Below are 15,855 nucleotides of genomic sequence, written 5' to 3'. Positions count from 1 at the left end.
GTAAATGTCTAGAAAAAAGGAATTGTTAAACATGATGGCAATGCTATATGGATGTGGTTTATGCAAGAAAATGCTTCAGAACCCCACTTAGGGGACATATACTCAAAGAAAACATTTTAGCCCTACCTTAGAATATTGGTGAATGAGTGCATATTTATATTTTTAATTCAGTATTAAATTTTTAAGATAGATGAAATATTTTTTTATATTCTCCACTCTAATAAACTTGATAGCTATACTAGTTAAACATAGATATTAATGGTTAAGCAGACTACACTATATAAGAATATCTACTATACCAAATGAGACTCTATATAAGTAATATGAATATGAAAAAAAGGAAAGAAATATATGAAGATAATAACTCAGCATTTTAGGGAAATGAAATTATGAGTAATTGTTCCTTTTTTTCTTTACTTCCCAAATATGCTACATGTGGATTTATTGTTTTTCTAATTTAAAAAATATTTTTGAGACAAAACATAATACAGTATATATACATATATGTATATATATATATAATCAAATATTAATAAAACTGTAAATGCAGTTTGGAGAGGGAAGGACTGTCTTGAATTTGGCATGCTCAGCGATTGAAAAATGGTACTTTATGGAAAATGGTAGTAACTGATCTGGGCTTTGCAAAGACTGATAGGACTTTTGAGCCTAGACAGACAGGTAGGGAGAGCTCTTTAAGTTAAAGAGGCAGAATGGGCAAGGCTAGGAAGGGAAATGTAGCACACAGGAGACTCTTAGGTGGGGCCTAAGTGAAGGGGAAGACGTGTGGGGTTAGTGGGGATGTTAGGAAGGCATCTGGAAGAATAGGATAGGGTCACATTTTAGAAACTCTTTAAAACTGGTCAGAGAAGTTTAGACTAGAAAAGGGAAGAAATAATTACTATGTGGTTCTTGAGAAAAAGGGTAACATGATGGCCTAGGTGTTTTAGGAAAATTGTTCTGGCAGGAGGAATGATTCCATGTCCATTTGGTGTCCATGGCAGACACCAAAATCAGTCACAGCTCCGCTCTGCTGAGACTCGGCCTTCAGCCTACATTCACCCAGGCCTCTGGTCAGCCATCACTTATCCTTCAGAGTTGATATATGAAACATAATTGCCTCTTCTATGTGTGTTGCACTAGAAAAGTAAAGGAAGGAGATGGAATAGAACAGTGAAGACCCAAAGGATAAAGACTTAGATTTTAAGAATTCTGAAAATATAATCAGGACAAGTATCTTGAGATACTTCTTTTGTGTCGGTATTATAATTAGGGCCAAAAATAGAGGTCTTTTTGTATAACTCATTATTCAGTTGTTACAGGAATGTTTTGCTTTTTCAGACTTTGTCACTGGTGTGCAGTTCCTAGGCACTGGCTTGGTTTTTTTTTTTTTTTAAATCTTTCCTTAAATTTTTGATAAACTTTAAGAACAGTAACTCAAAGAAATTATGTGCCAAAAAAAGGCTTTCACCCATTTTTAATCTACAAAGATTTGAATGCACCTGTTCTGTCCACTCGTGGGAGTTCACTTGTCAGAATATGCTAAGCCACTATTTTGGGTTTGAAAAAAAAAAAAGGTTTTGTTTTCTCTTGTTTTTTTTCAAAATAAGCTGTTTTTAGATTGCAAAACAGCAAACAAAATTAAAAATAAAATTGTCTCATCTTTGCGGGAGAGAAAGCTTCTACTCTGTCAGTGTGTGGGCTGCAAGCAGAACAGAATGTTTATCTTAGCTGCATGTTAAAGATGGAAAATAAAGTTAGCAATAGCCAAAAGGCCTTCTTTCAAATAGCTTATCACAAACGGGAAAACATAAATCTAGTGGCGAAACGGCTCTCCTTTATAAGCTAGTATTTCTTGGATGGATCTGAGAACGTGTAAAACTTTATTCCTGCCGGCTTGACTGGTTCAAGATTACCTCCCTAAACCTCTACTTCAAAGTTTGATTACTGGGACCAGTGGCAGTCAAGTTTTTTGTTGATCTTTCTTTTTCTTTTTTCTTTGTTTTCCTTTCCACTATTGTCATCAAGAGCTTACAAGACCCTATGAAAAAACTGGTTGAGAAAGAAGAAAGGAAGAGGATCACCCAGCAGGAAAGTGCCGAGGTCACTGCAGAGGAGCCCAGTCAGTAAGTCTCAGCTTCTTCTCTTGGCAAACCTTTCCTCTACAGCTAAGGGCAGTGCCATCCTCGCTGCCCGAGTCTGCCAGGGTCTCAGACGCATCAGATTGCTCTCCTTCCTCCCTTCTCAGAGGAAACATACAAAAATTGAAGCCAAATTCCTGCTAAGCCTGGGCTCACTTATCCCTGTTAGCTTAGAGGGGCAACTTGTGAGGAGTTGACGGGGGCAAGAAAGGGCAAAGGTCCCCAGTGCTCCCTGACCTCAGCCCCAGCTTTCTGCTCACTTGGATTTCTGGACCCCATCTGTTCCTTTTGTCACCATCGGTTACAAGATCCTGTCCTAGATAGGAAACCCCCAGCTTTTCTCTCACAGAGGGAAATAACCTATGACATTGCCTCACAACACACACAGTACTCAGGTGTTGTCAAACACAAGTGTTGGGTTGGACATTTTGTTTTCTACTCCTCTTTTCTCCTCTTCGGGTGCAGGAAGTAACTCCTCCATCTTCATTTCTTGCCTCTTTACAGAGAAGGCGCTGCCAGTCATGTTAAATACCGAGAGGAACTTTTCAGCCTATATGGTGCATGATTCCTAGTCTCCTACATTGAGGAAGAGGTTTAAATGTGAACCTATGTCTTCTTCTGTTGAGATGTCATAGCCAGTGGAAACGGGGTTAGTCTTGAACTAGCCGACCTAGGAAAGCAGAGTAGATGGACTTACCTCTCCCTTTTCTCTTCATTTTCCCCACACACAGAAAGTTTAGATGACAGTCCTGTGGCAAAACAGCCCTCTATTTTTACTGTGTTTCTAAATAAATTTTTGAATATAGCTTTTTCATCTGACAGAAATAGTCATTGCCCGTGGTAGTCCTCTTTAATTTTAAAGCAAATACTAGACAAAACAATTTTAGTGCAGAACGAAGGCAATTTTTCATTGTAGGAACAACCTGAGAATGTGATCTGAATCTGGTACAATGGACTGTTTTAGGAGGAAGCAGTTTAACCTGTTCCTGGTAGTAATGGTGATGCTAGCTACCATTTAGTGAGTGCCTACTATGTGCTTTATTCATATTAACTCGACTTCTTCTCATGATAACCATACTGTATTAATGTTCATATTTCCCCATTATGTAAATGATAGAAGCAAGACTCAGAGAGGTTAGAAGACTGCCTGCAGCCTCTGATGTCGTGAGAGGCAGGGCTCATGGAGTGAGTTCTGGTGCCTTCTTTTCACCCTTATATGTTCATGCAATCAAAATAAAACATTAGGAGTTCCCATTGTGGCTCAGCAGTAACAAACCTGACTAGTATCCATGAGGGTACAGGTTCCATCCCTGGCCTCGATCAGTGGGTTGAGGATCCAACATTGCTGTGAGCTGTGGTGCAGGTTGCAGACGTGGCTCGGCTCCTGCGTTGCTGTGGCTATGGCATAGGCTGGCAGCTGCAGCTCCAATTCGACTGCTAGCCTGGGAACTTACATGTGCCACAGGTGCAGCCCTAAAGACACAAAAATAAATAAATAAAGCATTAGTTTTTACTTAGAGAGGAACCACCCAAGATTGTCTTGATTAGTTTTAATTTCCTATTTCTTTGTTATTTTAGTACTTCCTTTTTTTAAAGTTCAAAGATTATAACCCAGTAACTATTTTAAATGCCACTGAAAATATAATATGACTTGTGTTCAGAAATAGCAGGTAAAGTGAGCCACTGTGTTAGGAGGGAGGCTCAGAGGCACCCGCTTGGTCTCAGAGTGTGGATATCTCTCTGCCGTGATCTTACCCAGGAATAGTAAAAGTCCAGGAGGCAATAGAATTCTGGACTTGAGCGTGAGCCTGCTTTCAGCCCTAGAGAAGTTAGCTAACTTCCTGAGGTGTCCCCTCCTATAACTCCAGGAATCAGAATGAATACCTGCTTCTCCATCAGCTTTTTAACTCTGCTTTTTAATGTGATAACTATAAGTAACTGTCTTTGTTATGCCTAACTACCCACCTAGATATTTATAGGATATGTGCCTTACCATGAAACCAACTTCAGATGTTAAGATACTCTTGACCAGCCTTAGGACAGGGACAGGAGAAAGCCAGCAAATTTCCTTCCTCTTCCAAAAATGTATAGTGTGTAAATGACTATATGTTCATATTTCACATGTAAGTATAGTAATAGATATTGTACAGAAACGTGGCTCAATCATAACCTTTTCAGAACATGGCTAAACTTTGTTTTTTAATTTTAAGGTTAATTTCATTAGAGGATGAAAACCAGCACAAGGAATCCTCTAGTTTTAAGAGTAAGTTTTGATTTTTATTCATAATTGCTTCTGAAATACTACTGCACAACAGACATCTCATTTTCTTTTTTGGCAGACTCCCCCGAGGCTTTTTTTCTCCAGTTGAGAAACTTCTATGCTAATTGGCTTCCTCTTGTTTCAGTTTTACATTTTCAAATATCAGTCCTGTTGACCCTGTCGTGTTATCTAGAGAGGTTGTGTATTTTAGACCAGAAAATAGCATTATTCATCATTTCAGCAATAGCCCCGTCAAAGTAACATCACAGTTGGAACTCAACAGAGATATTTCCTTTACAACAGATGATGACACCTCTGCTGTTACCATTACTGGTTGTAACTGCCATTTGGGCTGCAGAGATGGTTGTGATGGGATCATGTGATGACATTGTGGGAGATTGATTTTGTGGGGTGGGTGTTAGCCATTGCTGTGAATGGATGGGAGAGCTCGGAGCATGCTCTTCCAGGTGGTTCCTGGTGCTCCTCTGTCATGAGTGACACCATATCCCTCGGACCACTCGCTGACCCTTGTGTGGTCAGAAAAGGGATCAGAGCCTTGGTGGACCACTCAGTGTGCCATGAAGGGTTTACCAGCTTTTCCTGCCTCCTGCCATCACTGCTGGTTCTTTCATTGGTGGTTCTTTTGTTTTGTTTTGAGAGTTAAGTTTTATTTGGGGTGAAATTAGGACTCCTGCCCAGGAGACAGCATCTCACGTAGCTCAGGTAGCGCTGAGAAACCACTCCAAGGAGGTGAGGGGGAAACTAGGATATATGAGTTCTTGCAACAAAGGGAAGGTAGTAGGAACAAAAGATCATTGACAGTTCTTATTCTAAGGAGACGAATGTGATGGGATTCATGGGGTGGAAAGCTGACCCTTTCCATAGGACTCACATCTTTGGAGATGCAGGAAAAGTTTTATAGGTGACATGCATTTTTCCAAAATGTAATATAGTTAGAATTATGCTGTACATAACCTTTACAGGTTTGGCTTCTTTCACTTGCATCTGCCCTTTAATTTTAGCTAGGTCCATGTGGCCAAGGTTCATTAGCTCCATCAAGTGACATGACGTCAAGTACTTAAGTCATGCATTTGCCCACAGAAGGAGAATTATTATCAGTGTTGAATAGTTTTCTACCAAAAAAGCAAGGATTCAGGGTTGTTCACTCAGTGTTCATTGAGAGCCATCAGCTTGAGTGAAATGTAACCCATGGACCCCTGCTTCCCCATGAGTGAGCTTTGTAGATAGCACATCTTCCTGAAGCTGTGTGTTCACCTTACACTGAGTTAGGATACAAATGCAAACACCATTGTGAATTGGTGATAACCCAATGCATGTGTTATATTTACAGCTGAAGATGGAAAAAGTGTTTTATCCGCTTTGGACAAAAGCTCTACACATGGTGTATGCTCAGGTAATCTAGATTAAAGAAAACAGCTCAAATTTTAGTAATTTGACTCAAACGCCTTACAAAATGAAACTGACATAATTTTCTTTTCTTTCCCCTTTGCTAATGAATCTACAGAAGAACTATTAGACATGAAACCCGAGGAAGGTGGTAAGAGTCACACATTTCTTTGGGGTTGTCATTTGTTTAATATTTTAAATACTGTTTTTATAGGCAGGCAAATGTAATTTCGATTTTTTTAATAGCTTTGCATTCTTGAACAATTGTTTTTAGGTGATTGCCATTTGTCTTGCTCAGTGACTTTAAATATGCCCAAGTGCAAATAGTATATATCTTATCTTTCTGCCTTCTGTCACCTTATATATAATTACGTAATGTTCAAACTACTAAAACTAAACATTATGTCAGAGAGTGTATGCTGGAGTAGAAAAAACCATGGCTTTCAGAATCAGGCAGAACTGGATTTGAATGTGCTTTTCCTATAAATGATCTGCGTGGCCTTAAATAACTTGCTCATACTTAAACTCTTTTAGCCTCACTTGTTTGTCAGTTGGAATCAGTAGCAACAATTTTGTTGGGTTATTGTCAGGACTGGAGACAATATGCAAAGGATCTTTCACCGTCTCTGACACAGGGACACTCTCCAGGTGGTGAGGAGATGAGATGTAGAAATGGAAATGTTGCCCTGCTGGTGTGCTGTGCTTGTCTCCATTGAACCTCAGTTACATGCAGAGGGAGAGTTTCCCTGGCTAGTCCCACACTCACATTCACCAGACCTAAAATCATTTACTAAATAACCCTGCACAATAGAGTTCAGGACTGTGGGTGTGGATGAGACATGCATAGTCTTAAGTGATCCCCAGGAAGCGAATGTGTTCTGCTTGGTTGTACCCTTGGCTCTCCATCCTACCACAGGTTTCCTTTTAGTGACTGACCAGGAGTCCAGACAGCCCCTGAGATTCTCAGCCAAACTCTAGAGCACCCATTGCCCTGGGTAGCTGGCATACAGTCTGCCCTGGTCTTATGGGACTAGAAATGGACCAAGATCATCCTGATGGGCCCAGTTAACGAGGGTCGACGATTTTCTCTGCTCAGTCTTTGCTTGATTTGGATTGAGTTCCCAAAGTGTGAAAGAAACAAAGTCTGTAAAACAGAGACCATTGATGAAAGTTTTTTCAAAACTGGAAAGGCAACATACCTCTAGCATCATTTCCAGGGCTAAAAAAAAAAAAAAAATACCAGGCTAAGGAATATAAACAAGGACAGAAACCTACTTTTCTTATTAATTTCCCATTTCAGACAACATACTGTGCAATATTTCATGAACGTCCATGTGTGTTTTATCAGAAAGACTACTTATTTGTAAATATTGAAATCATACTAGGTTGTGAAAGTAAAAAAGCAAATAAGTAATGTAGATTTCCATGGCCTGGAGTTCCCGTCGTGGCGCAGTGGTTAACGAATCCGACTAGGAACCATGAGGTTGCGGGTTCGGTCCCTGGCCTTGCTCAGTGGGTTAAGGATCCGGCGTTGCCGTGAGCTGTGGTGTAGGTTGCAGACTCGGCTCGGATCCCACGTTGCTGTGGCTCTGGCGTAGGCTGGTGGCTACAGCTCCGATTCGACCCCTAGCCTGGGAACCTCCATATGCTGTGGGAGCAGCCCAAGAAATAGCAAAAAGACAAAAAAAAAAAAAAAAAAAAAAAGATTTCCATGGCCTATATTTTCATAAAAATGTTTCTCTCTTTGCTTAAGGATAGACTATTTTGATGAAATCAACATGTTTTTTAACAAATTATATTTTGGGAGAGAAAAACATTTCAGTCTTGCAAAGGTGAGATAGAGAAAATAATATAACAATAGATACTTAGCACCTTGCTAAGCTTTAGCAAATCTTAACATTCCACAAATTATTTATAATCGTACATAAGCTTCAACTTCTTTTGATATGAAGATTATTTCGTCTATTCTCCACTTCTTGTTTATATAGGTTTCTCCTTACTTTCATTATCTCTTTAATTTTTTTAATAAACCTAATTTTTGACTAGGTGGCATATTCACATTAGTACCAAAAACCAAGTGATATTTAAAATGTATATAGTAAAGAATAAAACCCAAACCTTTCATTCCCATTGCTGTCCCCCCCACCACAATTCTAAGGCTCCCTTCCCCTAGTGCATCCCTCCAGGATTTCTTTATATAGACACAAGCAAATTTGAATCTACAGTCTCATGCTTAGCCCCTTTTTACAAAAAAATATTTCTTGGTTTTGAATTTTTAATGGTACAACACTAACCCAGTAGCTATGCATTTCTTCACAGTATTAAGTCAGAAATGCTATTGCCCAAGACGCAAGCTTACTTTCATGTGCTTCTTCCAACACATGTGCCAAGATACACTAGAATAAGATTATCTTTCCGGTTATTTAAAACAACTTCCACACCTCATTGGTTGATAGTTTCAATCTCTGTTTCATGGAATAGCAATTCATATCTTTTATTTTTTTGAGCTCTCAGTTTGATTCTAAAGATAAAGAGATGAATCTGCTCTTCCTCAAAATGTGTACTCAATCTCAAGCAGAGTACATGTTTTCTCAGTTAAATGCAATGTCACAGAATTTCTCTGTTCCCTTTATCACTGCCAACCCACAAAGCCCTCCCTGAATCATGAGCCATGCTTTCCCAGTATCTGCCTCTTCTGCCTCGGCAGCCTCTAGGGCGGCAGCAGCTTAAAAATTAACATGGCCATGAGTACAAATATATTCTCTCTGCACAGAGAACTTGCAGTGACTGAAGAAAAAAACACTTATAATTAGTTGACTTCCAAATGTGTGCCTTACGGAAAACCGCCTGAAGGCCCAAATCCTGAATTAAAACACTGATTATAATATGCAAGACATTAAACAATCAAGAAATAAAAAGAGCTTAATCCAGGGATGGCTGACTTTCTAGGACTTGGGGGGCTGTAAGCTCTAGCACCCTGCTGCTTGGGGACCAGTTTGCTCCCGTGGTGATTCTGTTGGGCACGTTGTGGCTAAGCCCTGGCACAATGTTATCAGAGAGCAGACCTCTTGTGACAACAGCAAGGATGCAATTCTCGGAAACTTTGGGTTCAGAAAATCACTCCTACTCAGTGTCCTAATGAAATGTGTTTTCTCTTACTAAATAATGTAATGGAAAGCCAATATTTGGCTGGCTTATATAAACGTTTTAAGTGAAAAAGAAACTGAGTGACAATTTGAGATACTTGAAGGTGGCTCCGAAATCACCTTGTGACCACATGTGATAATCCTGGCTTCGATTCACCACTTATAACATGTAAAAGTCTTGAGTTTCTCCAAGTTGCCCCAAGAAAAATAATGATCCGATAAGTGCACAGAAAGTGGTGATAGAAAGCAGGAGAGAGTTCTGGGAATTCAGTTCACCTAAAGCTCCTAGCGTGGCTTTACCCAAAAGATTCCTCTCTAGGACATGCCTAACTGAACTAATTTTAAAATGTTTTCATTGTCCATATTACAATTAAAATGTTTGTCTTAGGTTGCTTCTCTGGTTTCTGCTTCCAGACTTGAAACTCCAAATTCTGGCCAAATATCAGAATGTCTGAGAAGCTCACTCCTTAGCTGCCATAGGACTGGGCGAAGACCTTTAGCCCAAAGCAACAATACACGTTTTCCTCCCTGCACCCAGGTCCTGCCCAGTCGATCAGAACTGTCTCCTGCACTTACCCATCTATAGCTGACTAGGGCTCTGATTGCTTCCTCACAGGCAGTGTGGCAGATACTGAGCTGGTGATCTTGTCTCCTGAACTTTCCTTTCTCCCAGTCTCCCTCAGTGTCCTGGGGAGAAAAATGCCGGCCCTGTTCCTTTCATAAGATAATGGTGCCCTTTTAAAACCAAATACTGTTCTTACCTGATCACCTTGTTGTCTATAGTGTTCTATGTTGATTGACCCTTAGTTCAGGTGTCAAGTTTTCTAGTAGTTTACTCATTAAGCTCTAATGCTGAAGTAGAGGAGCAGGCTTGGGGCTCATTGAGAAGTATTTTTTGAGTGCTTACTGAGGGTCTATCATTCTCTGGTTGTTTGTGTGTTTGTCTGTTTGTTTTTCTCTGATGGGGGAGGGATTTTTTGGTTTCATTTTTGTTGTTTGGCATGAGTGTGTGCATATGGATGTGGGGGTGTCCCAGAGAGTGAGTAAAGTGTATTTACTTCCATCTGCTATTATTATCTGTGTCTTTTTTCATCAGAAGGGAGTTTTTAGAAACAGAATTCTTGAATTCCAAACAAGTACAATTTGTTACCAGAGCCTTTCATGATAAAGACTGTTTTTCTTGTTAGACAGTTTTGTAGGGTGGTTTCCTACCCATCTTTCCCCCCATGCTGTCTCTCGGGTGATAGGAGGATAGTGCTGGTGTTTGGGGTTTTTTGTGTGTGTTTCGAGTGTGTGGCCTTTACAATTAGTCATAATGTTGAGAGTGGGGGACCAGGGAGCAAACCAGAGTCTTCCTGTTTCACACACAGATGAAGGGAGCCTCTGTGACATTTATCTCTTTGTTTTCCTGTGCTCTCATTTTGGGCCCATGTAGTTATGTTTCCATCTTCTGTGTTCCTAATTTCTGCTGAGGTCATGAAATTTGGTGTGATTTCAAAAATATCACTGGAGTGGGCTGTCCCTAGTTTCCCACATGAGCTTTCTCTCACCCACACTCTGTCTTAACTTGAGAGCTGCCTCTGAATGTCCATTTTCACTCACTGAAAAGTCATTGGGTCAGAATCCATTTTCTCAAAGGATGTTGTCCCAGAGGCAAAGGGTTTTTCTTTTTGAACCCTTGGGCAGGGCAGGGCAAACATGCTGCGTGGGTCTGCCTTCTTGCCCATTCTGCCGTGGTGCCTGCAGCTGAGAGCTTTTCCTGCCTGAGAAATCCTCCCCACTTTATGAAAACATATTCATTTATAGATGAGATTAGCTCTGAAGTGAGACCAGTGTGCTGCCCAGAGGAAACATCTTGACCTGTGAGCCAGGGGTCCCCGGCCAGATAATCTGTAACCAATAAATTCTGGGACCTTCAGGTCCCATCCCCTGGCCTGGGTGTCTTTCTCATTTGTAAAATGAGTTAGAGGAGTTGATTTATAAGATCCCTTTCTGGTGCATATGACTCTTTTCGTTGGGCACATCACTGGGAGAAAACAGCAGTTCCCAGCTGGGCAGGCAGGAAAGCATGTTTGAGGAATGGCAAGCAGAGGAGTTTTGCCAAATCATAGACTTCCCTGAAGGCAGTGTTGGTGAGTGTCTGAAGGACTGCTATAGAGCTTGACTGTAGAGGTTCCTAACCCACTGTAAGGAGTGTTACTTCACTCAGGAGTCAGAGGGGGCCAGTGAAGATATTTGAAGAAGAATGTAATAACCTCACAGCTGAACTCAGCAAAGGTATGCTGCATGTGTAAGTGCATGTGTGTGCACCTGTGCATGTGTGCGCCCATGTTGGAGCACCAACAAACTCCCCAAAGGGGCCCCAGTCAGGAATTTGTCATTAGAGTTCAAGAAAGAATTTGGAAGTGGAGATGAAGATTTGAGTGTTCCCAAGCAACACTGGAACCATGAGAACCAGTATGATCTTCTATGTAAAAACAGTAGGGAATAGAGTGGTGATGGCTTAGGAGGAAATCTAGGGGCAACCAGAGTAGGAAGAGGCAGCAGGAAAAGTATTGTCAAGGCGATAGGAGGACATCCTAGAGAGTCACTTCAAGGGCACTCCCAGAACATGATAGCATTCCCAAAGTGGGCAGTAGTGCAAAGTGCTATATAAGGTTGAAGCCTGAGAAAAGGGGGTTGGAATCCTCCTCACCATTAACTTCAAGAGGGCTACTTTCATGTTGGGTAGCGGCAAGAACTTGATTGTCAGCAGCCCCAAAAAGAGTGGTGACAGAATAGAGTGTGTGGCTGTAGAAGAAGAAACTAGAAGAGTAGCTTGTCAGGGAGTTGGGGGGAGCCAGCAATCTCAGGTGATGATTGACCGTTGTTGGGTTGAGCATATACCTGAGGTCAGGAAGAAACCTCAGAGAATGAAAGTTTACAGATAATGAAGCTGAATAGGGTTGGGAGCAGAGCAGGCTCCCCCCAGCACAGGGAGGATTCATCTTAGGGGAAAAAAGGGGAATGCATGTCAGAGAGTTCAAGGCTAAGAGGTGAGAATTGGAGTGTCATGTCTGCTGGCCTTCATTTTTGAACATTGGTGGTTGGGAAACATTAGTGGTTGGGTTCTCTGATAGGAAAGCAAACATGGAGCCCAGAGAGCCAGAAAGAGTGTGAAAGGGGGTCGAAGCAGTATGTGTGGACTTGGCACCTGTGATCTCCACCACCTTTGTTTACTTTTCAAAACAAAGGCAGTATGGGGGCTCCATAACCCTGGAGTGATCTGAGCTGGTCTACACAGGTAGAAGCTCTGACTCTCACATGGGTAGGAGCCCTCACCAGCCTTTTCTCAGAGAGCTTATGGTGGGTCTGTGTGTGTCCCCATTTTCTCACAGTGGAGGTAAATCATTTCCAAAGAAAATGATAGTGTGATTCTTAAGATCCAACTGAGTAGTGTGATTTTTCAAGTCTTGACTTGTCTGGGTACAGACCCAAACCTCTCTTTTTCTACTTGTCATTAAGTTTTTCCTTACAAGTTATGTATGGTAATTTCAAGGTTCTTAATTATCAAGGCAGTAGTTGGGAGGTTTCCATTTTCTGATTCAAGTCTGTGCCAGTTTCTTTGCTTTTAGCTAAGTAACAAGTTTTCTTGAAAGAGAAAATGTCCATAGTGCTTTAACTATTAAATAACTAGGACACCCAGAAATAGGCCACATTCAATGTCAGACCCCAGACTATTGAATTCAGGGATGGATCTTGAAAATATCAACCTCACCCTGGGGTCCTTTTCTCATTTCAGTCACTAAATCTGAGTTTGATACGATAGAGTATTAATCAGGAATCTTTGGGTTAGCAGTAATGGAAGCTGAAATTTATTTTCTCTAAATAGTTTAGCATTAAAATTAAAAGAAAATAAAAAATGTATGGGAGTTCCCGTCGTGGCTAAGCGGGTAATGAATCTGACTGGCATCTCTGAGGATGCAGGTTCAATCCCCAGCCTTGCATAGTGGGTTAAGGATCCGATGTTGCCGTGAGCTGTCATATAGGTCACATACTCGGCTCAGATCCTGCGGTGCTGTGGCTGTGGTGTAGACCGACAGCTACAGTTCTGATTCAACCCCTAGCCTGGGAACCTCCATATGCCTCAGGTACAGCCCTAATTAAAAAAAAAAAAAAAAAAAAAAAAAGAATGTATGGATACAGGTCCGTGTAATTGAGGATACTCAGAGGTGGATTGGCTTCAAGCATGGCTGGATCCAGGGGCTTAAACAGTGTGGTCAGGATTCTCTTTCCAACTCTTAAAGCTGGTTCCCTCTCTTTTTGGCTCCATCATCACTGGGAGCCTCAAATCTACATCTTTAGAACTCAGAGTCCCAAAGAACGAGAGCCCTCTTCCTTCTGGTTTCTGTATACTAATCTCAGAGAAGCCCCTGGCATGTCCCCATCTCTGAGACGGTCACCATGGCCTGAGAAATAAAGGACTCAGGCCAGCCTAAGTCCCTAGTGCACCTGGTGTCTCCCCAAAAGGAAGCTTAAGAGGAGGAGGAAAGGAATGCTAAGTGAGCGACACCCACAGAGGTCTTCTCTAAATAGCGTCACCCCCAATCTGAACAGCAGACAGAAAGATTGAGCTCTTCCAGTCTGTGGTTATTTTAGAAAGACTCTCACAGTTTACTGTTTGTTATTGCTAATGTTCGTCCTGCTCTTCCCTGGGTTGACATCCAGGTGAGAGCAGCAAAGGCTCTCCCAGGGTTTGACTCCACGGAGGGCTGAAAGGTGACCTCAGGAGGAACACACATAATTTCCTGTGCTGGTTTCAAGTCTCTTCTTCTAGGGTCTCTCCATCGCCTTGGATTGCTTCCAGCAAAACAGGTTTGATTCAGCAATCATCTGGTTTCAGTCAGGCCAGAAAGTAATAAACCACGAGAAAAGCTCTGGGCACTCTGGTCACAACTGAAAGTAGGAAGTGACAGAGATGTGTGAAGTTAAGATGTGTAAAAAGGGTGATGTCAAGAGAGACTGAGAGAGAGGGATGAAGGATGCCCAGCTGCACGTTGATGGGCACATGCTGTCATAACCAGGAGCCTTCCTTCATCACAGGGGCCAGCTCCTCACCCCTCCTGACCTGCCTTTCCCACCACGCACAGGCCTAGGTGCTTCCTGTGCTACCCTGTTACTACAGAGCCTTCTCAGAAGCCTGTTTAATAAGATGCCATTTCCCCCATCTTCTCTCCACCACACCTACAGGCTATATCTTGGTGTAAATCTCTGTGATAACATAAACAAGAATAATGCTGAAATTAGACAGTTGTCCAATTAAAGTGATATTTTGCCACTATTTTTACACCACAGCAATATGACTAGCTCCTCTCCTAGCTGGTATAGTGCCAATCTGCTCAGCACATCAAAAGTCCCCTAGATCGATAGATCTTTCTACAAAGTGTGGTTGAAAATAGATCCAGTAAAGCCAAGAGAAATAAGCTTTATTTAATTCATAAATGAAGGCTTTGTTTTATTATCTCATATATCTGAGGGAAACCTGTTAATGTCGGTTAATAGGACAGTATCAGCATTGCAATCTAGCTCAGAGAAGCTGTACTCATGACTGTCCCTTCTCTTCATGACTTATGACACAAATGTTTGCAATTTCCAAGTGACAGTTAGATACCACAGCAAAGCCACAGGTACTAAAACTATTAGGTCTTGGTTTTCAAAATATATGGAAAACTCACTGAAAGATTGTAGAATTTCTGATAGTAATGCCTCCATTCTATATTGTATTCACTCTTTAGTACTTTGTCAGTGCCCTTGTTGTAAAAATGAATCTCTTCTTTAACATCTTCCTTCTGGACAGGCATTGAGGTTTAAGGTATATTTCTTTTCTTTCTCTCCTTTTTTTTTTTTTTAGGGCCACACCCACGGCATATGGAAGCCCCCAGCTAGGGGTCCAATCAGGGCTACAGCTACCAGCCTACACCACAGCCACAACAACGTGGGATTCCAGCCATGTCTGCCACCTAGACCACAGCTCATGGCAATGCCGGATACCCAACCCACTGAGCAAGGCCAGGGACTGAACCTGCGTAGATGCTAGTCAGATTTATTTCTGCTGTGCCACAATGGGAACTCCAGGTATATTTCTTTTGGTCTTCCTAAGGATATTCCAAAGTGGGCATCAATAATATTATAATTTTATAGGTGAAAATACAGAGGCCCAGAGGTGCTAAGGGTCTTACTAAAGTCACACAGCAAGTAAAGTATGGTCCAGGGGCTCCCCTCTGGTCTGGTGCTCACTCCAGCCCTCCAGCGCTGTGTCTTTGGCAGGTGAACCCATCCTCTTGTGGTTCTGTGATTTACCCTGTTTTCCCATCATTCTTTCACTGCTGCCCTCAGGCAAACCAGACCCACCTTTCCTTTGATTCATGTAGCTGTGTTGCATTGAAGGAGACAGAAAGCAAGGATGTCTTTCCACGTCATTGTTAGTCTTCCTGACACCTCTGCATCCCTGCTGCCCTGAGCCAGTCTGGCACAGTGAGGCTCTCCTCCTTATCGTGGATGGCCAGCAGGCTGCCACATGGTGCATTAATTGTGGGTTTAGGGCATGTGTGGGAAGATTCAGGAGGCTATACAAACAAGGAATGAAGTGCTCCAACACACCATCAATCCTGGCTTTGTTTCCTATCTGAGAAATGTATCGGTGGTAAATTTGCTTTTATAGTAAGAAGAAACCAAAACCCTTGAATTTTGTGAAAACTGTTTCAATGCAGTTCTAACGATGGTCAGAAACTGGACATGCTTTGAAGGAATGGGAAGAAGTGAGAGTAGTGTTACCAAACTAAACTAGGTTCTACTCACCCGACTTGCAGCAAAGCCAATTTACTGATGTCGGGATGTGGTGAAGAAAAGGGCCACACAAGGACGA

At 41.7% G+C, this 15,855-nt stretch overlaps 1 protein-coding gene across 15 annotated transcripts in view; it reads left to right on the top strand.

Moving 5' to 3' along the window:
- ICA1 (islet cell autoantigen 1) overlaps window positions 1–15,855 on the top strand; it is a 150,586-nt gene that overhangs the window by 119,334 nt on the left and 15,397 nt on the right. For all 15 annotated transcript variants that reach the window (XR_014815863.1, XR_014815864.1, XR_014815862.1 and 12 more), the window contains 4 exons: window positions 2,026–2,123; window positions 4,349–4,401; window positions 5,750–5,812; window positions 5,924–5,956. Coding sequence is in view for 12 of the 15 variants with exons in the window: in XM_084977096.1 (XP_084833222.1) it covers window positions 2,026–2,123; window positions 4,349–4,401; window positions 5,750–5,812; window positions 5,924–5,956 (247 nt within the window). In the remaining 3 variants the exon portion in view is untranslated. The remainder of the gene's footprint in view (window positions 1–2,025; window positions 2,124–4,348; window positions 4,402–5,749; window positions 5,813–5,923; window positions 5,957–15,855) is intronic.

Source organism: Sus scrofa, chromosome 9 (assembly GCF_054392235.1).
Source record: "Sus scrofa isolate SSC_HxYL_T2T_F1_AM1 chromosome 9, Sscrofa_HxYL_maternal_Yorkshire_Landrace_v2.0, whole genome shotgun sequence".
Classification (NCBI taxonomy): domain Eukaryota; kingdom Metazoa; phylum Chordata; class Mammalia; order Artiodactyla; family Suidae; genus Sus; species Sus scrofa.
Note: the sequence above shows the minus strand (reverse complement) of the source record. Positions and strands in the feature narration are given on the sequence as shown.